The 24,628-nt window shown below is 44.8% G+C and overlaps 1 protein-coding gene across 3 annotated transcripts in view; it reads right to left on the minus strand.

Moving 5' to 3' along the window:
• fgf22 (fibroblast growth factor 22) overlaps positions 1 to 24,628 on the minus strand; it is a 161,022-nt gene that overhangs the window by 135,731 nt on the left and 663 nt on the right. Inside the window, exon 1 of one of the 3 annotated variants that reach the window (XM_073068280.1) lies at positions 23,918 to 24,229. The exons of 1 other annotated variant lie outside the window; for it this stretch is intronic. In XM_073068280.1, the coding sequence (XP_072924381.1) occupies positions 23,918 to 24,114 (197 nt within the window). In that variant the 5' untranslated portion in view covers positions 24,115 to 24,229. Of the gene's footprint in view, positions 1 to 23,917; positions 24,230 to 24,628 lie in introns of those variants that run through there. One more of the 3 variants, XM_073068281.1, reaches the window with a different exon arrangement.

The following is a 24,628-nucleotide window of genomic DNA, read 5'->3' on the forward strand; positions in this document are numbered from 1 at the left end:
TTCTTTTATGCGGAGAATGGATAGAATATGGACTCAAGCATAGATGCCTCTTTCATTTTTTCTTCATACACAGAACAATGCCATTTGGCCATCAAATATGTGTAAGATCTCAGAGCAATGCCATCAGTTCTTTTCCAACACGTTTTCCCTAATCAACTCTGATCAATATCTCTGCCATCATTTACAGTAACTAATTAATCTCCAGGTATGGCATTGAGATGTGGGAGGAAATCAAGGTGGTCACAGGGAGAATGTGAACAGCCCCCAAGGTTGGCATCATATTGGTTGCTGCCTCACTGTGCTGCTATGTCGAATAAGAAGCATCAAGGGACAGACGGGAACAGCTGAAAGAGGAATATGAAAATGTGGCACGTGGCTTTACTGAAGTGTCAGCATGGATCGATGATCACGGGTCACAAATCAGGAAACTCTGGCCGCAGTGACGCTTGGTTTCGTGTCCGTGATCTCGTGATGTTTACTGGGCTTTGCACTGATCTGAGGCTGTGGCCTGCTCCGCCTGCAGTGATGCCTGAATTTGCGTCTTCCGTAAAATTTAGTTCATTTCAATGCTATTTGCTTACTTACATTGTTTGCATGATTTGTGTTTTTTTCTCTACACGTAAGGTGTTTGACGGACTTCCTATTTTAAAATGGAACATATAGAGCATAGAAAAGTTCTATGGGTTCTTTTGGGTTTCTTTGTTTTGTGGCTGCCTGTAAAGAGATGAATCTCAAGGTTGTGTAACGTATACATACTTCAATAATAGATGTACTTTGAACTTTGAACTTTAGAAATATAGACACGGTTGCCTTCTCCAGTGGTGCTACCTTGCCCACTGAGTTGGTCCACCATTTTCTGTTTGATCTTCAGATTTCCAACATCTATAGATATTTGATGCAGCTTAGCAACTCTACAAGAGTGATAAAGTAACTGTCAGCTTTGCTGTCACAATGACATGCTACCCAAAGGAAACAGACGGGAGAATATTCAGTCTTCTTTCAACACCCATGGGATGTTGGACAAAATGAAATAGCATCATTGTGCTCTGTCTAAGACTTACTGGGCCAGTGCCTTGCAGAAATCACACCTAAGACCTTCCTAATTGAAACAAGTCTGCCACACAGACAGTGTAAACTCCAGACAGACGATATCAGAGGTCAGGACCGAGCTCAGGTCCCCAGACTTGTGAGGCAGCAGTGTCTCTGTGCCATTAGAATACCATTAGACCATAGATATTGGAGCAGAATGAGGCCATTTGGCCCATCGTGTCTGCTCCGCCATTTCATCATGGCTGATTTTTCAACCCCATTCTCCTGCTTTCTCCCAGTAACCTTTGTTTGGCACCTGTACTAATCTTGAACCTATCAACCTCTGCTTTAAGCATACCAAATGACTTGCCCTCCACAGTTGCCTGTGGCAATGAATTCCACGTACTCACCACCCTCTGGCTAAAGTAATTCCTCCTCATCTCTGTTCTAAAGAGGCACCTTTCTCTTCTGAGGTTGTTCCTTCTGGTCCTAGACTCCTCCACTAAAGGAAGCAGCCTCCCCACATCCACTCTATCTGGACCTTTTAATATTCAATAGGTTTTCTATCTTTAAATATGTGTTCAAAGAAATATTTATATTTGAGTGTTCAAAATGCAGTTTACAATGTAACCTACGAATGCCATCTTTCATTTATTGAATTCCCTAGATCAATTCGCAAGAACTTTTCAATCAGTATGTAGCATGCCAACCTAGCAGTTCGCACAGTGCTTTACAGGACCAGCTGGAAGGCCAGGTTCAATCCCCAGCAGTTATCTATAAGAAGTTTGCATGCTACCGAGAGGGTTTTCTCCAGGTTCTACGGTTTCCTCCCACATTCCAAAGACGTGCAGGTGAGGGTTAGGAAGTGGCTGGTGCCGGAAGTGTGGCGTAACTTGTGAGCTGTCCCCGTCACATCCCCGAATCAAGCCACACAGATCACTGCATGATTCTTCAATGTACAGTACATGTGATAGATAAAGCTAATCCTTAATTTTATCCCTCTTTAATTTCTGTCCTGGAAATGAATATTATTGAAACATCCAAATTCCCCAAGGGGGCGCAATTAGACTTGTGTTGATTGAGTGGAAGCTAGCCCATACACTTAAACCTGTCTGTATAAATTCCATAAGAACACTTGTATTATAAAGGGAGAGTATCAGAGAAATTACAGCAAAGAGTAGAGAGAGCACCCGTCTGCTCAGTAGGTCCGGCATTTTTGTAAAGTCATATAACACAGTGGTTTTATTTGGCTGCATCAATAACCGTTGGAGAAAACAATTTTATTTTGATGGAGCCCACACAAATGGGATTGTTTTTAGTTTGTGTGTGAGCAAGAATTACTCCAATTGTGAGACAATGAAATTAGAGCTGGTGCCCAACATTCTTTTATTCATTCAGCAGGGAAATATTGAATAGAATTAAAACTTACTGACATGATAAACTTATTGCCAAGGGCAGCAGAGTAGTGTAGTGGTTAGCACAATGCTTTACAGTACAGATAATCCAGGTTCAATTCCCATCACTGCCTGTAAGGAGTTTGCATATTCTCCCTGTGACTGCATGGATTTCATCCAGGTGCTCCAGTTTCCACCCATTGTCCAAAGGCATTCTGGTTAGTAGGTTAATTGCTCATTTCAAATTGTCCTGTGATTAGGTTCAGATTAAATTGGGGGTTTTTGGGCAATGTGACACAAAGGACCAGAAAGGCCTATTCCGCGCTGTATCTCAATAAATAAACAGCTACGTATTTTAAAAATGTTTCTATTACTGGATAGATTCTCTTTATTCATAATTTTTCCAACGAGTCTCCATATTTCTTATTAAGGCATTGTCCACTTCTCTAGCACTGTCATAAGGATTGCATTTAACATCTTTCTAAATATTCTGTGCTTTTCATACTTGAACTTAAATGTTGAACTACTGGAAGCTGACCGTTAAAATCCAAAGTAATTTATTTCATCATTGCTAATGTCCAAATTGAGAATGAGCATGGCAGTAAAAATTCAAATTAGAACCTTCTTAATAAACGTGTGGCTCGGGGGGTGCACTACCTACTGAGTTATTGCAAGAACCTTTTTGAGAAGCGTAGCCACCTCTTGCATTGTGGAACAAAGTCTTCCATTAAATCTCTCTTTTTGAATTCTACCTACAGCATTCAATATTACTGAATAAGGCAAAATTTAAGTACCTTAGGGGAAAAAAATAGTCATGCTAGCAGTAAATTTCCATTGTCCACCCAGTTGTTTGCAGTTCTGTCTCAGTCAGGTTAGAGGAGATGATCTTGATCAGTGACGTTTTGAGGACAATTCGATAGATAGATAGATACTTTATTCATCCCCATGGGGAAATTCAACATTTTTTCCATTTTGTCCTTCACACATGCCAGTGAAGAAACTTGCTAATTATTCTAAAAACCATTATTTTAGTAATGGTCCTAAGCATTTAGCACCAAGGTGTGATTTTTCTCTTATTTTCAATCAACATTATTATTCAATGGTCAAGGATTAAGAATCAGATTTATTCATCATATACATTTATATATATTAGGAACTTGCTGTGGATTGTTGGTACAACATGCAACAAGAAAACAGCTTTCAACAATTATAAGGAATTAAGAAATATATAAACTATGAAGTAAGAGGTTAAAGTATAAATACGGAATAAAATGTGCATAAATACCAGATGATAAAGTCAAGATAGTCTGCAGATGCTGGAAATCAAAAGCAATAGACACAAAGTGCTGGAGGAACTCAGCAGGTCAGGCACATTCTATGGAAATTAATAAGCGCTTAACGTAGGCGGGCCGAGACCCTTCTTCAGGACTGAGAAGGAAGGGGCAAGATACCACAATAAAAAGATGAGGGGAGAGGAAGGACGCTAGCTGGAAGGTGATAAATGAAACCAGGTGTGTGGGAAAGAGCTGTAGGAGAAGGAATTTGATAGGAGAGGGGAGCGGATAATAGGAGAAAGGGAAAGAGGAGGAGGCCCAGGGAAAGTAACAGGAAGGTGAGAAGAAGTAAAAGATCAGAGTGGAGAATAGAGAGAGGGAAGAAAAATTTGTTTACCAGAAGGAGAAATCAATATTCATGCCATCAGGTTGGAGGCTACCCACACAGAATATAGAGTGTTGCTCCTGAATCCTAAGGGTGGCCTCCTCCCATGGACTGACACATCAGAATGGGAATGGGAATCAGAATTAAAATGTCTGGCCACAGGGAAGTCTCACTTGTGGTGGATGGAGTGAAGGTGCTTGAAGAAATGCTCCCCCAATTTATGACAGGTCTCGCCAATGTAGAGGAGGCCACATCGGGACCACTGGACACAATAGCCCCATGAAGGACTATGGGAATTGGTAAAATGGCTGATAGCCCACAGTCAGCCAGTCAGAGGTGCATCATTCCTCCTCCTTTCCCTATCTCAATAAGCCCTGTCATCAGATCCTTCAGCAGATTCACGGCCACAACTCTGAACCAGACAACGCCAGGTCTGTGTTTTGAACCTGCACGCTTCAGCACAAATGCAAGAAGCGCTGACCGCCATGCAGCTTCAACAATGCTAGCTCATCGGGACAATGGAGGTCTGTGGACACTGTGGCTTCCAGAGGCCAGGGTTATCTATTGTTCATTACAGACACCCTTTCAGGGAGACACTTCCTGTGCGACAAGAGCGCTTAATTGAGCGTGCTGCCAGCATCGACCACTGATTACAAGGCAGAGCGTGATGGACTCTCACCAACAGCGGCAGAATCCAAACCTCACCAAGCCCGTACTTTCCTCTACAGTTACAAAGCATAGGGCCTAGCACCACCTTTCCACAACTGGCTCGTAAACTATACTGAGAAAATTTGGCCAGCATGAAGGCTGAGTTAGCTAACATGGAAATACTTGGCGTTGATCACAGATCAAATAACCCTTGGGCTTCACCCCTCTACATGATCTCTAAACCCAATGGAGTTTGCCATCCATACGGTGGTTACCACTGTACAGACCATCAGGTGCCCGTGTGTGCCAAGGACGTTCTCAAAACTGCTGTTGAAATCCCATTTGTTCCATCTGAGTTTCTGCACATGTTGTTTGGGCTGAAAAATGCAGTACAGACTTTCCAGCGCCAAATGGGTTTGGTGTTAAAAGACTTCGATTTTCATTTTGTTTACCTAGGTGACCTACTTGTCACCAGAGTATCCAAAGTCAGACACTTAACACATCTCTGCACACTTTTCAAGCCAACATGGGCTGATTATTAACGCTGCTAAATGCCAGTCCGGGTTGTCTGCTATTGACTTTCTCAGCCACCACATCTATGCAGATGGTGTAACACGTCTGCCATCAAAAGTCGCCGCTATTATTGCCCCACACTATCAAAGCATTGGAAGAAGTTCCAAGTATGGTGAATTTCTATCACCATTTCATTCTGCGAGCTGCTGAAATTATGCTCCCCTTGCGTATGGCATCTATTAGTCTCGCGAGACCACGGATCTGCACCTGAAAAGTCTTCTCTAGGGCGCAGGCCTGGGCAAGGTTGTATGGAAGACCAATTGTTGCCCATTCAGTCTTCCCTCCCCATGCCACCGATGCTGTCCAAGGGAAGGGCAAGGGCCGATACAGCTTAGCACCAGTGTTGTCACAGGAGTTGCCAGAGCGAGGTTGAAGACAATGTCGGACTGCCTTAGGGACTCCAGCTCTGGATTTGTCCTCAGGGTTTACTCCCGAAGCCTTTCCCATAAGTGGGTATGGCCGCAAGGCAGCAGAGGTTTGAAAGCAGAGTTCTCCCTCTCTTAGATGGACTACCTTCCCAGGCTGTTGAACTCCATCTCCCCTTGTACAGTGCCCTTAAAGGTAGTGCCCCTAACCGCATTCTGCAGAGATCAGTAGACATGATTAGAGCATTTGACAACACCAAACGAGCTCTTTCCTACATGGCCCTACTAGCGCACCTGCTCCCCAATGCCCTTATAGTCATCACTACTGATGTCTCAGACTATGCTGTGGGTGCTGTGCATGAACATGGTTGGAAGCTTGAGGAAGTCACTCTCCTTCTTCAGCCGGCATCTCCCCCCCATCCTGAGAGGAAGTCCAGCACGTTTGACCATGAGCTTCTCGGTCTCTATTTGGTTTCTACTGGAGGGTTGACTTTTCACTGTGTACGTTGACCCAATAGGCAAAGCATCGGACCCCCGGTCTTCATGACAGCAGTTGCACTTGGCCCACATTTTGGAATTCACAACTGACATACAGCACGACGAAGTGAAAAGTAATGCTGTGGCTCATTGGCTCCTACAGCCTGAGAACGATGCCATATACATCAGGGTTGACTATGCTGACATGGCAGCCAGCCAAGCTACCGACCCAGAGATTCAGGCTTACAGTACAGCAGTCACTGGCTTGTGGTTGGCTGACATCAAGTTCGGGGATGTAGGAGTTTTTCGCCTGTGCGATCTCAACTGGTTGCCCTCGCCCAGTAGTGCCTGCAATTTGGATGCGTAGTTTTTAACTTCATTTACAGCCCCTCGAGTCCAGGCAGGAAGGCTTCACAGAAAGTGGTTTCTGTAAGGTTGGTGTGTCACGGCCTTAGGAAGGATGTACGAGACTAGCGTACTGTCTGTGTGTGTGATAGCAGGAGAAAATTAACTGTCACATTCAGACACCATTGGCAAGGTCCCAATGAGACAGTTTGACCACGTCAATGTGAATCTAGTTTGTCCTCTCTTCCCCTCCCCTGGTTTCATGCATCTCTTTACCATGATGGGCCAGAGGTTGTCCATCATGGTGGACAAGGTGGCCAGAGATTGTCCCTCTATCATCGATGACGGCTGAGGAACTGGCTCAGACGTTCATTAACTCCAGCATCACTCAGTTTGGCACCCCATCTGAAATTTCTTCTGACTGGAGTCTCCAATTCATGTCAGACCTCTGGGCTGCAATGGCCCAGAACCTTGGTGTTAAATTGCGTCACAGCATGGTGCATCACCCGGAGTTCAATGGCCTATGCGAACGGTTTCACCGTTCCTTAAAGACTGCTCTGAGGGCCTCCTTGATGGACAAATGTTGGCACGATCATCTCCTGTGAGTCCTGCTGGGGTCCAGGATGGCTTCAAAAGAGGACCTGCAGTCCTCTGTAACTGAGCTGATGTATGGGCAGATGTTATGGGTACTGGGTGATTTTACTCTTGATGCCACAGCCGCCTGGTTGACATCTCTGCAGCGCTCTACCCCCTTCAGTAAACTCAACTATTTACACCTATTTCTTTCTCCTATCATGGCGTACAACACTCTCGGGCTCCAGCTGACGGGCATTGCACCTTGTTCGTTTCTGTCCACCATGATAACAGTAGCTCCGAATCTGTATAATGCTTTTTCATGGGAAACTGGCATGGTCAATGAATCACTGGCTTTGAAAATGTAGTGAGAATGCTGTATGAAAGATTAAAACACAAGTGTGCAATCAGATGTCCCCATAAATTACTTCAAATGTTCAAAATCAAGATTCAAAGTTCAAAGTAAATTTATTATCAAAGTACGTACAAGTCACCACGTACTACCTTGAGATTAATTTTCTTCACAGTAGAAAGCCATGAAAGACAAATAATCAATGAAAAAACTACACACAAGCAAAGATCACGCAAAAGACAAACTGTATAAATAAAACAAAATAATAAATAAATAGATAGATAGATAAGTAATACTGAGAACATGAGTTGTAGAGTCCTTGTAAGTGTGTTCATGGGTTGTGGAATAAGTTCAGGGTGGATCCATCTATTACTGCTACCTGGGACTATCACAACACACACTCTGTTTATATAATTCTTTCAGGTACTGTATGTACTTTCGTTTTAGATCCACTAATCATACAGAACAGTGGGAAAGGGATTCCAGATAACTGGAGACAAGGTTTTGTTGCATACACATTAAGATTCTGATTCACTATTATAGGTGGGCACATTCTAGTTGGCCTATCAACACACTCACACACACTGGGCTCAATCCATCTCCCTGGCTCAGAATCTCCTCTCCTTCAGTGTCACCATTGCTTCTAACCTTCTCTCACACCCTCCAACATCCAGCATTTAAGCTCCATCTCTCTTGAGCTTCACTGCTCGGTCCCTTTCTGTTTTTTTTTCCTGTTCTGGGCATTACCCCTCTTTTTACCTGTTACCTCATTACCTGTTTTTTCGTCTGGCCAGCCATGTGTAGCTGAAGCCAACAGAACACCCATGAAATACAGAAGAAACGGTAGGACAGTAACTCATAACACCGCCACGTGTGTGAATTCTCCAGCGATGTCAAAACCACCCAACCATCCAAGAGGCCACCAAACCAGCCCAGGACAGCGATGAACTTATCAAGGCTAACAATCAGTGGAAACCGCAGTGAAACCGTGATGACATGATGGCTCGGCTGACCTGCTACCTCAGAGCCCTGGCAACCAGGGTTAGTCCCAACGCTGTCTGTGTGGCATTTGTACAGTATCCCCAAAGGGATGTTATTGGTGTTCCAGTATTCTCCCACATGGTCCGTAGTTTAATTGGTTGCTGTAAATGGTCCCTAAAATAGGTGGGTGATAAAAGAAAAGGGGGGGGGGGGCTTTTTATGTGATCTATAAAGGAATAGCTCATAGGTGAGGGAGTACAATTCATGGGGTTGTTCAGGAGCTGCATAGACCTATTAGGAGAAAACTTAGGATTCACCAGTTGTATGTGTATACATATGGCTGTCCTTGATATGAGTTTGCTTGATTCATTACCACAATGTGGCTCTATTTCATCTCTCACCAGAAGTCAAAAAGGCTATGTGTCAAATTAAAAAGCAATGCAAATTAGCAAGTGGGTGGTACCCTTATCAAATCTAAGGTGAGAATGGAGAGATTTAATAGAAAACTGAGGGGCAGCTTTTATGCCCACAGAATGGTCAACATAAGGAATGAGCTGCCAGAGTAAGTGGCCAAAGTAGGCACATTAGCCACATTTAAAAGGCACTTGGTCAGATACTGTGGTGAACTACATATACCTGTCTGGACACGCCCCCCTGCTGACTGCTCCTGTGGCTCCTCCCACAGACCCCTGTATAAAGGTGATTGGAGGCACTGCTCCTCCCTCAGTCTCCAGGATGTCGTATGGTGATCTCTTGCTGCTGACGGTGCTTCCTTCCAGCTAATAAAAGCCTATCTCAACTCACGTCTCCGAGAGTTATTGATGGTGCATCAGATACATAGATAGGAAAGGCGAGGAGGGATACAGGCCAAACGTGGGCAAGTGGGACTGACTTAGATGGGAATCATGGTCAGCATGGAGCAGCTGGGACAAAAGGCCTGTTCCTGTGCCGCACGATGATATTGTATAAAATTTTGGTCGTCTTACTCAAAAAAATGATACATATCCCCTAGAGCAGGGGTTCCCTACCTGGGATCCATGGAACCCTCAGTAAATGGGAGGAATCCATGGCATAATAAAGATTGGAAACCCCTGGCCTAGACTGACTGCAGTGAAGAGTCACCAGGCTGATTTTTAAGAAGAGTGATTGGGATGGAATGGTAAAGTAGTGCTTAGCACAATGCTTTACAGTACCAGCGACCTGGGTTCAATTCCCATCGCTACCCGAAAGGAGTTTGTGTGTTCTCCCCGTGACCACGTGAGTTTCCTCCGGGTGCTCCGGGTTTCCTTCCACAGTCCTAAGATTTACCAGTTGGTAGATTAATTTGTCATTGTGATTAGGCTAGGATAAATTTAGGTGAGGACTAGTCTAGGCGGTGTGGCTCAAAGAGCAGAATGTTCTATTCCACACTTTACCCAAATAAATAATAAGTTCAAGTTCAAGTTCATTGTCATTTCGACCATGAACTGCTGGTACAGTACACAGTAAAAACAAAACAATGTTCCTCCAGGATCCTGGTGTGACATGAAACAACACAAAACTACACTAGACTATGTGAAACAGCACAAGGCTACACTAGATGACGTAAAACAACATAAAAACTACACTAGACTACAGACCTACACAGGACTACATAAAGTGCACAAAACAGTGCAGGGCAGTACAATAATTAATAAACAAGACAATAGGCACAGTAGAGGACAAATTACAATATAATAATAAATGTTGTAGATGTCAGTCTAGACTCTGAGTATTGAGGAGTCTGATGGCTTGGGGGAAGAAACTCTTGCGCAGTCTGGTCGTGAGAGCCCGAATACTTCAGTACCTTTTGCCAGATGGCAGGAGGGAGAAGAGTTTTTGTGAGGGGTGTGTGGGGTCCTTCACAATGCTGTTAGATTTGCGGATGCAGCGTGTGGTGTAAATGTCTGTAATAGTAGGAAGAGAGACCCCTATGATCTTCTCAGCTGACCTCACTATCCGCTGCAGGGTCTTACGATCTAAGACGGTGCAATTCCCAAACCAGGCAGTGATGCAGCTGCTCAGGATGCTCTCAATACATCCTCTGTAGAATGTGATGAGGATTGGGGAGTGGGAGATGGACTTTTCTCAGCCTTTGCAGAAAGTAGAGATGCTGCTGGGCTTTCTTGGCTAAGGAGCTGGTTTTGAGGGACCAGGTGAGATTCTCCACCAGGTGAACACCAAGAAATTTGGTGCTCTTAACAATCTCAACGGAGGAGCCATCAATGTTCAGCGGAGAGTGGTCGCTCTGTGCTCTCCTGAAGTCAACAACCATCTCTTTTGTTTTATTCGCATTCAGAGACAGGTTGTTGGCTCTGCACCAGTCTGTTAGCTGCTACACCTCCTCTCTGTAAGCTGACTCATCGTTCTTGCTGATGAGACCCACTATGGTCATGTCATCGGCAAACTTGATGATGTGATTCGAGCTGTGTGTTGCTGCACAGTCGTGGGTAAGCAGAGTGAACGGCAGTGGACTGAGCACACAGCCCAGGCTGTGCCTAGGCTTGTATATTCTGGTGTTTGTGACACAGGAATGCAAAGCAAACTTATTGAACTTACAGAGTTAGGGTCATATTGTCATGCAGTGCAGAAAACTGAGCCCATTGAATCTATGCCAACCAACACATAGGCATTTACATATCCTAATTTATTCTCCCTGTATTTTCATCAACTTCTCCCAGATCCTACCACTTACCAACTTGCAGTGGCCGGACCACGCAGAGGAAGACCATGTGGTCACAAGAAGAGCATGGAAACTTACACAGATAGCAGCGGAGGTCAGGACTGAACCAGAACTATGTGGGGCTATAGTTTTACTACACACACCACTAAGCTATTTTAATTCAGCCTAATTCTTACAAGGCTCAACAGGCTGAAAGCAAGAAGAATATATGAGGAGAGTCACAGAAATACAGCAGGGAATAAATCCCTCGGCTCACTGAGTGCAAACGCTGGGAGTATAGACCTGATGGTTGCAATCTCAGAAGAGGGGGTAGATAATTCAGAATTTAGAAGGGAAATGATTTCACACAGATTTCTGTGTATCTCATGATTTATCTGCCCCAGAGAAAGTTAGGATCTAAAACTTTGACAGACCTCCATAGTTGTGTAGTGGAGAGTGCATTGACTGGCTGTATCATGGCCTGGCAGGAAAACACCAATTTCTTTGAATGGAAAATTCTACAAAAGGTAGCGGATTCAGCCCAGTATATTATGGGTAAAGCCCTCCCAACCATTGAGCACATCTACATGAAATGCTATCATAGGGAAGTAGCATCCATCATCAGAGATCCCCACCACCCAGACCGTGCTCGCTTCTTGCTGCTGCCAACATGTAGAAGGTACAAGAGCCTCATGGCTCACACCATCAGGTTCAAGAACAGTTACTATCCCCCAATCACCAGGCTCTTGAACAAAAGGGGATAACTACACTCACTTGCCCATTTATTGTGATATTCCCACAACCTATGGTCTTACTTGAAGGACATTTTTATCTTGTTATCTCATGCTCTTGTTATTTATTGCTTTTTTTAATATTTGCATTTGTATAGTTTATTTTCTTCTGCACACTGGTTGATCTTTCATAGATCCTGTTATACTTACTTTTCTACAGATTTGCTGAGTGTGCTCACAGGAAAATGCATCTCAGGGTTGTATGTGGTGATGCATATGTACTTTGATAATAAAATTTACTTTGAACATTTAAGAATATTAAGAGAACCAAAGAATATTGGGATAGTGGAGAAAAATGTCAATGACTTCAAAGATGATCTTGATAAATAGTGGAGCAGGCCTGAGGGTGACTTGACTCTAGCTCTTATTTCTTATGTTCTTTCGTTTTAACGAAGTTCTAGACCTTGATAGTGTTGAACATCAGCTGTAAATTTGCAAAAAAAAGTTCTCGTGTTTGGGAATGGAGGACATACCAAGTTACCTCAGAGTTGCCGTAACGATTATTACATTCATAAAGGACATAAATCTGACTACAATAACCAAAGAGAAATCTGGTTGCTGTGTGCCCCCGAGGAAAGTCATTCCATGAGTCCTTCTCAACTGCTCACTAGGTTGCTGTGTGGATCTCGTCCATCCTGAGACACATCAGGTTGATCCTCACCATGCATCAACTCTTAAAGATCCTTAACTCAGTCAATTGAGAAGGACAGTAAGGCATCTCTTTTCAGAAATGGCTGCCTGTAGAAATTCTACTCCATCTTACACCTGCTTGATAATGAGAAGCAAGACCTTACTTTCCTTTGAACTTTGTTTTTAACCAAGAAGGCCACAACAAATCCAGCCTCAGGGCAGGACGTTATCAAACAAGACCACATCATTACCCCAACTTTTTATCTGGCTTCAGTGAAGCATCTTGCCTCTAATAAGATTTGTACTGGAGTGGAATTTCTCAAAACTCACCACTAAAATAAGCAAATCATCGCAACATCCACTCCCAGTCAAAATCTCCACCATCAAGGGCCTAATTACATTTAATCAATTTGTCATTCAGATGCTCGACAATAAGCTCCCAAAATAAATATTCCAAGCTGTAGTTTGACAGATGATTATCAAGTAGAGAGAGAATATAATTCAAGAATATTTTCAAAGCATTCTTGAAGTGTAACTTCATCACCAACCTTTGTAGAATCCTTGGCCCAGGAGATTCAAATTCAGAGCACACACTCTCAAACTACACACCCATCTGCTCAGCCAAGCACCTCCTGGCTGACTGTTGACCTCATCATCCACCTTGGAACCCATGGGACCAGAGTAAGGGCAATCCTGAGAGGCTGCCCAAAAGGAGAAGAAACATGGCCTTGCCAAGAACAAAATAAATAAAAACTAAAATAGATTTTTGGCCAAGGTGTCCTTATTCTCTTGTAAGGAAAAAAAGCTAGATTAATTTCAAAAAGATTACATTTCAAATCTCCAGAACAATATCCAAAATAACAAGAAGCTTTCTATAAGATCAGAGAGAGGAAATGTGAAACATACACTTGTTATGCAACATTGCAAGTTTCTGTAGTTTTACTGTTAATAAGATGGACCTACATAGAAAAATTGTTATATAATTTATCTAAAAGTTGTTACCCATAAATTTACAGGACTATTTCCCTCGTTATAAGGGTTGTTCCCACACTAACCGGAAGACCAGATAATTTATGGAAGAGTCAAGGTCAATTAATTATGTAATTGTTTCTGAAGATCATTTTCCTGCCCACAAAGTTAACCCGGGAAGTTCTGATCCCAACTGCAGCCAATATGTGATAATCATCAAAGATGTTTGTTGCGTTACCTTGTTAGCAGATGCCAGTCAGTAGAACAGGCACTGTGTATTTCTGGGATCTTAGTAAGTAAACAGCTCCCGTACCTTTATTTAACCTCGCAAACTATTCTCTATTGAATCTCTGTCTGGTGCTTGAGACTAGAAAAAAAACTCTCTGTGGCAGAGATGCTCTATGGATGTGCAATTCAATATGTCCCAATAGATCCAGCTAACCAACATAAATGTATGAATGTAGATTATATCTCTGTAATGAGGCCTGATTCATACCCAGTTACATCAAAGGGCTGTAATTCTACCTTCCTCTCAGTGGCAACAATCAGCCTTTAATAGGTTCCATTATTAATTGTTTTTCTGCCTCACTGCAGAGAACTGACCACACTACAAGGACTAAAGCTTCTGTTTCAGGAGTGGGGGGTGGGGGTGGATGGGAGGGGGAGGTGGCAGGGAAACTCCTTCACAATTATTTTTGAACCAAAGCCAGTTTTTCACATCCAATCCTCCTCTCACATGTTTTTTTTTGGGGGGGGGAGTGAAATGACATTACAAAAGCAAAGCTGCATGAGATCAGTTTAATTGAACCAAGATTGTTGCTTGGAGTAGATTTGGACCCAAGATGATAGATCCGTGAGGCAGAGCTAGATTAATTCCACTACTTCCTTCAAACTAGATATATCTTTTATAATCAATAACTTTCTCCTAGCAATTTTCAGATTACACCTGGAGGACTTTCATTATTTTGTACTAGTTCATTATAATCCTTGCTTGATTACTTGATTGCATAACTTTATGCGGCTCTCCTATGACAGGAATGGGACAGAAGGCTATAAACTCCCAAGTGGATTGCTGGCATTGAGTGTATCTGACAGCTGGGCATATAATAGATACAGCGTCAGGTTCGTATCCTTTACCCCATCGAGAGATAAGCCACATATCACCACATATACATGTAAGAAAAAAATAATGGATCTGCTGCAAGTGATCAACTATTTCAAAGACATCTGCTGGGTAACAAGATATCTGAATTGTATTCATAAGGACAACATTGTAAAATGGCAAAATCACCTATCTTAATCCTCTTTTCTATATTTGGATTAAATTAGGTTCAGTAGTCCAAACTCAGTATCACTTGGGGCAAGGCGTTAAAGGCTGTAAATGTATCAGTCGCAGGGCTTATTGTCACGAGAACTGCGGACCTTCGGGCCTTTGTGTGAGCCGTAGAGTGTTGGGCTTCCAGGTTCCTCAAGCACCTGTATTACTAATTCATGGAAAAGAGTAAAGAGTCAACTTTTAGGACCAAGAAGAGTCTTGGTCCAAAACATTGACTATTTTCTCCTTTCCATAGATGGAGCCTGGCCTGCTGAGTTCCTCCAGCAATTTTTGTGTGTTGCTTTGGATTTCCAGCATCTGTCGATTTTCTTGTGTTTGATATTTACTAATTGTTGCCTTAATGAGAGTCATTAAATCCTTGTGCTTTCTGTTTAATCTTGTTAAGTTAATTGTGACTGGCAACACACCCAAAATGCTGGTGGAACGCAGCAGGCCGGGCAGCATCTATAGCAAGAAGCACAGTCGACATTTTGGGTCGAGACCTTTCGTCAGGAGGTCCTGAAGAAGGGTCTCGGCCCGAAACGTCGACTGTACTTCCTATAGATGCTGCCTGGCCTGCTGCATTCCACCAGCATTTTGTGTGTGTTGCTTGAACTTCCAGCATCTGCAGATTTCCTCATGTTTGCATAATTATGACTGGCATGGGTTTTCTGCTTTCTATGATTATTAAATGCGGGCCTCCCGTTTAGTGCTCATCATGGAGTTCTTGTGTTGAGAATGATCTGTCTTTCAGCGTCCCGCTGTCATGCCACTGATGCTCTGCTTAAATTCCTATGTATAACCTTTGATTTCTGTCTGTACATAGAGAGTCTGCTATTCCTCTGCATCTGGGTTCAGTCACTGCCAGCACTTACCATGACACTTATTCACAGGAGAAGTAGGTGTTATTTAAAGTATGTGATGAGGGTCAACAGACTGGTCCTGATGAAGGGTCTCACCCTGAAACATGGACTAATTTATTATTATATTTATATTTATTATAAAAGGAATCTAATACTTTATTCCTCACCAAAGATGCTGCCTGGCATTCTGAGTTCCGCTAGCATTTTGTGTGTAAAGCTCTGCATTTCCATCATCTGCAGAATCTCTCGTGTTTAGAGAGAGTGGCAATATTCGTTGAGGACTGCCTCACTGAGTGAATGGACCTCATCACCTCAACTATCTTTCATGAGGCACCTCCAGGGAACAGGAAAGCTCTACTTAAGAACATGGATTAGAGGTACAGGTAGCACACTGTGCCCCTGGTTTTGCCGTCCCTGTCTGGAACGGCCAATACTTCATTGGGAGTTCGAAGAGATTTGGAATGTCAACAAAAATACTCAAAAACTTCTATAGATGTACCGTGGAGAGAACTCTGACAGGCTGCATCACTGTCTGGTATGGGCGGGATACCGCATAGGCCCGAAAGAAGCTGCAGAGGGTCTTAAATTTAGCTGGCTCCAACTTGGGTACTAGTACCCAGGACATCTTCAAGGAGTGGTATCTCAGAAAGGCAGTGTCCATTATTAAGGACCACCAGCACCCAGGGCATGCCCTTTTCTCACTGTTGCCATCAGCTAGGAGGTACAGAAGCCTGAAGGCACACACTCAGCGATTCAGGAACAGTTCCTTCCCCTCTGCCATCCGATTCCTAAATGGAGATTGAACCTGTGAACACTACCTCACTTTTTAAATATATATTATTTTTGTTTTTACGTGATAGTGAATCTCCGATATACATTGTAATTGATTTATTTATTTTCTTCTATGTTATGTATTGCATTCAACTGCTGCTGCTAAGGTAACAAATTTGATCCTGATTCTTGAGTTTATCGAGTAAGCATGTTTCCTATGTGCTGTGTGACTGATGCCTCAACCTTGTAGGATATCCATCAGGTTACATATGATCCTTATATGACAGCCACCAGGCTCCTAAATCAGTGTGGATAACGTCACTCACCTCAACTCCGAGCTGACTCCACAACCTACAGATTCAGTTTCAAAGACTCTACAACTCATGTTCTCAGTAATATTTATACATGTATGCACATATTTATTTATTTGTTTATTTATTTATCTATTTCTCTATCTATCTATTTATATATGTGTGTATTTATATATTTACACAGTTTGTCTTCATTTGCACTCTGGCTGTTTGTCAGTCTTTGTATTCAGTTCATCACTGTGTGTCTTTGCTCTGCTCTGAATGACTGCAAGAAAATCAGTCTCCAGGTAGTATATGCAAACATATGTGTACTTGATAATAAATATACTTTACACCAGATTTTCTATTAGCTTGTATTAGCATCCATTGTAAACTTCTCCGCAATACACTTTTTCGTCAATGTCAGCAAAACAGTGGATATTGACTTCAAGAAGCAGGGTCGAGTAGACATCCGTCTGGACCAATAGTGCTGAGGTGGGGAAAGTTGAGAGGTCCAAATTCCTGGGTGTAAATATCATTAACAGCTTGTCCAGCAAAGCAAGCTCACCAGCGCCTCTAATTCCTCAGAAGGTTAAGGAAATTCAGCATGCTCCTGATGGCCCTTAGCAGCAGAAGTCCATGAACATATGCTCAGTGGAAGCTTCATTAAATACAGGAGGCTACCTCAATGTACTAATTATGGAATGATCTGTGGAGGTGGCAAGCAAAACAAAGCTTCTGTCTGTATCTTGTTCCATGTGACAATTGTAAACCGATTACCAATTGATAATTAATGGCAAGACTCCACTGACTGTATATAGTGCAGTTTGAACTTGCATTATCAGTGTTATAACACACACAGTTGCAGGAAGAATTCAGCAGATCAGGTAGCATTTATGGAGGGAAATTGTGGTGAACTACATATACCTGTCTGGACACGCCCCCTGCTGACTGCTCCTGTGGCTCCTCCCACAGACCCCGGTATAAAGGCGATTGAGGCCTGAGCCCGGCCTCTCTGTCTCCAGGATGTAGTATGGTGGTCAACCACTGCTTGTTCTTTCTTCCAGTCAATAAAAGCTGATATCTCGACTTCACGTCTCAGAGAGAGTTATTGATGGTGCATCAATTTTATTGACTGGAAGTTTTAAAACACGGAAAGCGTTTTACATCCAGAAAGATTGGATTTGGACCCCCAAGACCCTGAAGCAGCTCTTGCCTTTGAACTCTGGCTTGCATGCTTCCAATCATACTTGGAGGAGGTTAGTGCAACTGAACCCGCTGTTATGCACTGAATTCTCCTCTCAAGGGTCACCCCGAAAGTTTACTCACTTATCAGAGGCCTGCCAACCTACGAAGGGACACTGGACGCCCTTAAAAGACAGTACCTGTGGCCGGTGAACACCGTCTACACAAGACACCGCTTAGCTACACGATGACAGCGGCCTGGAGAATCGAGCGCCGAGTTTCTCCAAGCCCTACAGACACTCGTGCGAACTTGCGATTGCAAAACACTCACGGCAGAACAGCATGTGGAGCTGCTAGTACGAGACGCCTTTGTTACAGGAATCAGGTCAGTGTATGTGCACCAGTGGCTGCTGGAAAATGCCGATCTTACCTTACGCTCGGCGATCAAGACGGCCGACACGCTGGAGGCTGCTCTGCACAACGCTGACACTGTCCAGCCGCGCGATCCCCCGCCGGTTCCATGGACACCTCAGACCCTGCCACCACCGGTTCCCGCGAGCGAATTCGCCAACGCCGCTGCCAGTCGCGATTCCACGAACTCCCCGAACCCGACCACAGCTGCTGCCAGTCGCAAGCCCACGCAGTGTTACTTCTGCGGACTCGAAAAGCACCCCCGAAAACGCTGCCCGGCCCGAGAAGCGACCAGCTCCAGCTGCGGGAAGAAGGGCCATTTCGCCAAGGTCTGTAAGTCTAAACCACGAGTGGGGTCGGGCAGCGCTGCATGTGAGGCATGGGAGCCGCCATCTTGACTGCCCGCCTCGTGCGAGGCATGGGGGCCGCCATCTTGCATGCCCGGATGGGGGCAGCCATCTTTGTCAGTGCCAACATGCCCCGCCCCCTACCCACCGGTGCTTACCAGGCACCAAGACAGCAGTTCAACTCTGGCCACCGTAACCTTCGACCAAAGCGCCCCACACCAGCTTGCAAGGTCAATGATGGACATCCTGGTGGAGGGGCACAGGACTAGCTGCCTGTTTGACACGGGCAGCACTGAGAGCTTTATTGACCCGGACACAGTGCAACGCTGCGGACTCATGACACGGCCGGTAAGCCAGAGGGTCACCTTGGCTTCTGGGTCATATTCCACAGACATCCGGGTGGGTTGTGTAGCGACATTGGTGGTGCAGGGCACAGAATATCGGAACTTTGCGCTACTGGTCATGCCTCAACTGTGCGCACCTGTGCTATTGGGGCTGGACTTCTAGAGCCACCTCGAAAGTGTGACTATGGCATATGACGGGCCCCTCCCACCACTCACTGTCAGGAATCCTCAGTTTTGTGGGACTTCGCCATATACCCCGCTACTGACCACACACACACACCGACCCACACATCCCACCCAGCACCATGCCGACAGCTGCGCCACTGACACCACTTGCAGCCTCTCCACCCTCAAGATCCCCTCCCCACCGCTGTTCGCCAACCTGACCCCCGACTGTAAACCTGTGGCAACTAAAAGCAGGAGGTACAGCGCGGGGGACAGGGCCTTCATTCAGTCAGAAGTGCAGCGGCTGCTCAGGGAGGGGATCAATGAGCCAAGCACAAGCCCTTGGAAGGCCCAGGTGGTTGTTGTTCGGACCGGGCAGAAAAATAGGATGGTCGTGGACTATAGTCAAACCATCAATAGGTTCACGCAGCTTGGCGCGTACCCCCTACCCCGCATCGCGGATATGGTCAACCAGATAGCTCAGTACAAGGTGTACTCTACAATAGATCTGAAATCCGCTTATCACCAGCTCCCCATCCACTCAGAGGACCGCCCCTACACGCCTTCAAGGCGGGCGGCAGGCTCTATCACCAAGGTCTATCAGGGGTCATTGGCCCTGATCCCGACCGTATGCGCCCCCTGTTAGAGCTCCCTCTTCCCACCACTCTCAAAGCCCTCAGACGGTGCCTGGGCTTCTTTTCCTATTACGCCTAATGGGTCCCTCATTACACAGACAAGGCCCGCCCCCTGGTCAAGTCCACCACTTTTCCCCTCTCTGCAGAGGCCTGCGCGGCCTTCAGCTGCATTAAAGGGGACATTGCCAAAGCAACGATGCATGCGGTGGACGAGACCATTCCCTTCCAAGTAGAGAGTGACATCTCCGATTTCGCGCTTGCTGCTACCCTCAATCAGACAGGCAGGCCAGTAGCATTCTTTTCTCGTACCCTTCAAGGCTCTGAAATTCGGCACTCCACGGTGGAGAAAGAAGCCCAGGCCATAGTAGAAGCTATTAGGCACTGGAGACACTATCTCGCCAGCAAAAGGTTCACCTTGCTGACCGACCAGCGCTCAGTTGCGTTCATGTTCAGCAACCAACAGCGGGGCAAAATCAAAAATGATAAAATTTTGTGGTGGAGAATAGAACTCTCCACCTACAACTATGATATCCTGTACCGGCCTGGAAGGCTCAATGAGCCCCCGATGCCCTATCCCGGGGAGCGTGTGCCAGCGCACAGCTCGACCAGCTATACGCCCTCCATGCACATCTTTGTCATCCAGGGGTCACCCAATTTTACCATTTCTTGAAAGCCCGGAACCTGCCGTACTCCCTTGAGGACATCAGGACGATGACCAGGGACTGCCAAGTCTGCGCTGAGTGCAAACCGTACTTCTACCATCCTGAAAAGGCACAGCTTATCAAGGCCACCCGCCTCTTTGAGTGACTGAGTGTTGACTTTAAGGGCCCCCTTCCCTCCACCGATCGTAATGTCTACTTTCTCTATATTATTGACGAGTACTCGCAGTTCCCCTTTGCCATCCCCTGCCCCGACACCACTGCCACGTCTGTCATAAAAGCCCTACGCCAGCTCTTCACCCTGTTCGGATATCTCTGCTATATCCACAGTGATAGAGGGTCCTCGTTTATGAGTGACGAGCTGCGCCAGTACCTGCTGGCTAGGGGCATTGCTACTAGTCGGACCACGAGCTATAATCCCTGGGGAAATGGACAGGTGGAGAGGGAGAATGCCACAGTGTGGAAGGCCACACTTTTGGCCCTTAAGTCAAAAGGGTTGCCGGTCTCTCGATGGCAGGAGGTCCTCCCTGAGGCACTCCACTCTATCCGCTCCCTGTTATGTACGTCCACCAATGCCACCCCTCATGAGCGCCTATTCTCTTTTCCCAGGAAGTCTGCCACTGGGACCACCCTACCGGCTTGGCTGACGTCTCCAGGGCCAGTGCTGCTCCGGAAACATGTGAGGAGCAATAAATACTCCCCGCTAGTCGAGAGGGTTCACCTTCTACATGCGAACCCCCAGTATGCTTACGTGGTCTTACCTGATGGGCGGGAGGACACGGTCTCCGTCCGCGACCTGGCACCCGCAGGAGCAGCAGACCACTACCCCGAACACTCCATGGTAACTATGAACCCTGTACCCAAGGTGACACCGCGCACACCGAGCCCTACACAGACCCCTCACGAAACTCCTATACCAGGCGCCTCGCACACGCGTGAGGGATCACTGACGCCTAGTGGGCTGACACCTCCAGTCAGGCCGGAACCAGCACAACCACCGTCTCCGGTGCAATCACCACCGGCACCTGTGCAATCACCACCACCGGCACCTGTGCAATCACCACCGGCACCTGTGCAATCACCACCGGCATCTGTGCGATCACCACCACCGGCATCTGTGCAATCACCACCACCAGCACCTGTGCAATCACCACCACCGGCATCTGTGCAATCACCACCGGCATCTGTGCAATCACCACCACCAGCACCTGTGCAATCACCACCACTGGCACCTGTGCAATCACCACCACCAGCACCTGTGCAATCACCACCACCGGCACCTGTGCAATCACAGCTGGTGCTACGTAGATCGCAGCGACAGATTCGACCACCTGATAGGCTTAACCTGTAAATATACTTGTAAGAAACTTTGCCCCATGGGGACTCTCTTTTAAAACAAAGGGGGGGTGAATGTGGTGAACTACATATACCTGTCTGGATACGCCCCCTGCTGACTGCTCCTGTGGCCCCTCCCACTGACTGGCTCCTCCCACAGACCCTGGTATAAAGGCGATTAAGGCCTGAGCCCGGCCCTCATTCTCCAGGATGTAGTATGGTGGTCAACTACTGCTTGTTCTTTCTTCCAGTCAATAAAAGCCGATATCTCGACTTCACGTCTCAGAGAGAGTTATTGATGGTGCATCAGAAATAAACAAACAGCATTTTGAACGGAGACTCCTCGTCAGTCCTGATGAAGGGTCTCAGCTTGAAATGCCTGAATCAGGATTAGAATCAGGTTCAGTATCACTGGCAAAGTAGGGCGGTAGTGATCATGGGTTCAATGTCCATTCAGAAATCTGATGGTAGAGGGGAAGAAGCTGTTCCTGAATCATTGACTGTGTGCCTTCAGGCTCCTTTACCACCTCCCTGATGGTAGCAATGAGAAGAGGGCATAAACTGGGTGATGGGGATCCTTAATGATGGATGCCGCCTTCTTGAGGCATCACTCCTTGGAGATGTCCCAATACTATGGAGGATAGTGCCCATGATGGAAGTGGCTAAATTTACAATTCACTGCAGCTTATTTCAATCCTGTGTAGCAGCCCCCCACCCACACCAGACGATAATGCAGCCATTTAGAACGTTTATTTTCCTCCATAGATCCTGCCTGACTTTCTGAGTACCTCCAGAATTTTGCTTGTATTGTTCAAGACTTTAGTATATGTGGGCTCTCTTGTGTTTGTGTTAATAATAATAATAACATTCAGAATTTCTTATATTTATGAGTCCATTTTAAAATAAAAAGTTTTAAAACCACAGAACCATTGGAATTAAGGTGAGAAAAACTTCAGTAAAGAAAACAGACCAACAAAAACCAGAAGTTAATAAATTCTTTAAAACATGCACCTCAGCTTTGTGGTTAAGATCTAGTAGCATGCAGATTGTGTGTAAGGTAGCTTTAAAAGCCATATATATAAAGCTCCAACCACAGCATAACAACAGATATACATTAATGTAACTATTAAAAAAAATCAAGGTGTAGTTTGGATGTCTAATTTAAAATAATGTTGAGTTAATGTTATGTTTAACATTAATTTGACTTAACATTTAGGGATATTTCTAACCTTTTTGGAAATGTTGATTACAGATCTCACACTCACACTCAAATAGTATGCAGAGGAGGCTGGGGCATTAATTCAAAGTAAATTTGCTATCAAGGTACATATATGTCGCCATATACAACCCTGAGATTTGTTTTCTTGTGGGTATACTCAGTCAATCCAATAACCATAATAAAATCAACGAAAGACCACATCCAACAGGGCAGACAACCCATTTGCAAAAGACAACAAACCGTGCAAATACAAAATAATTTTAAAAAACTAATAAATAAATAAGCAACAAACATCAACAATGGGAGATGAAGAGTCTTTGAAAGTGAGTCCATAAGTTATGGAAACAATTCAGTGATAAGGCAAGAGATATTGAGTGAAGTTATCCGCTTAGGTTCAGGAACCTGTTGGTTGAGGGGTAATAACTGTTCCTGACCTGGTGGTGTGTACCCTGAGTCTCCTGTACCTTCTTCCTAGCAGCGAGAAGAGAGCATGACCTGGGTGGTGGGGGTTCCCTGATGACTGGTGCTGCTTTCCTGTGATAACGCTCTGTCCAGATGTGGTCAGTCATGGGGAGGGTTCTGCCTGTGATGGACAGGGCCATTACAGTTATTAACTCTCTCTGGACTTGGTTAACACAAGATTAGCTGCCTAGATATGATGCCTTATTTTTGCAGAGCTCAATGTGGAAATACTTGTCTTGTATTTAATCAAGCTCAGGCCTTAGAACAGGCTAAATACTTTATCTTCTCCCCGGTTCACTCCCACACACTCTCCTGTTTAACAATTTTAGTGATCAATATTTGGAGCATTGTCAATGGTACAGCTAGTGATTCATTCCCGAAAGAGAAGGCTTTGCAAATAAATAATTAACATTCCTTTTTACACATCTAAATAACAGGCAAAACATTTACCTGGATATCCGTGGAGACGGGTGAGATGAGTTCTGGATAAATAAGAATAGCAGCTTAACAGGAATCAGGTGGAAATGCTCATTGGAACTGCCAAATCGAATGGTTCTTTTAACTCTCTGATGGTTTAGGTTACTCCAGAACAAGGTTAAGGTTGAGAGATTAACAAGTACTCTATGTGTTGGCCTGGCCAATAACATGACTGTAAGAACTGGAATCTAGACAGCAGAAGCAGAAAGGTGGCAGCCTTAACATCCTGCTTGAATATACTTTGGAGTCTCTAAAATCTTGTCTGTATCAAACTACATTCAAAGAAATCACATGGTGAATGCTGAATTATCAACTGTGCAGTAATTTATTACAATCAAAGTTCAGAGTTAAAACTCCCACCAGTGAGTTAACCCTGACTGTTGTGTAATGGATTCGTAGCAAGTCCATATAAAGAACTGACATGAATCTCTCGCCATTTTCTGTGAAAAATGAAACAATCCTCGGCATGTGTGCTCAGTTTGTAACTTAATGTGGGGCTATTAATCCCATCAGCAGATTCAGAACTGCCATAAACTTAAACAGTGGTTGATCGTGCATTGTTTAAATCCTTACTATCACAGATGAGTCCAATCCTTGAGGACCTGAGGATTAAATATGGCTAAATATTAACAGCGTTTCTGTATCGGAATGTCTTACGCAAGCATTGCAAGTGGTTTCAAGTAA

This window comes from Hemitrygon akajei, chromosome 16 (assembly GCF_048418815.1).
Source record: "Hemitrygon akajei chromosome 16, sHemAka1.3, whole genome shotgun sequence".
Lineage (NCBI taxonomy): Eukaryota > Metazoa > Chordata > Chondrichthyes > Myliobatiformes > Dasyatidae > Hemitrygon > Hemitrygon akajei.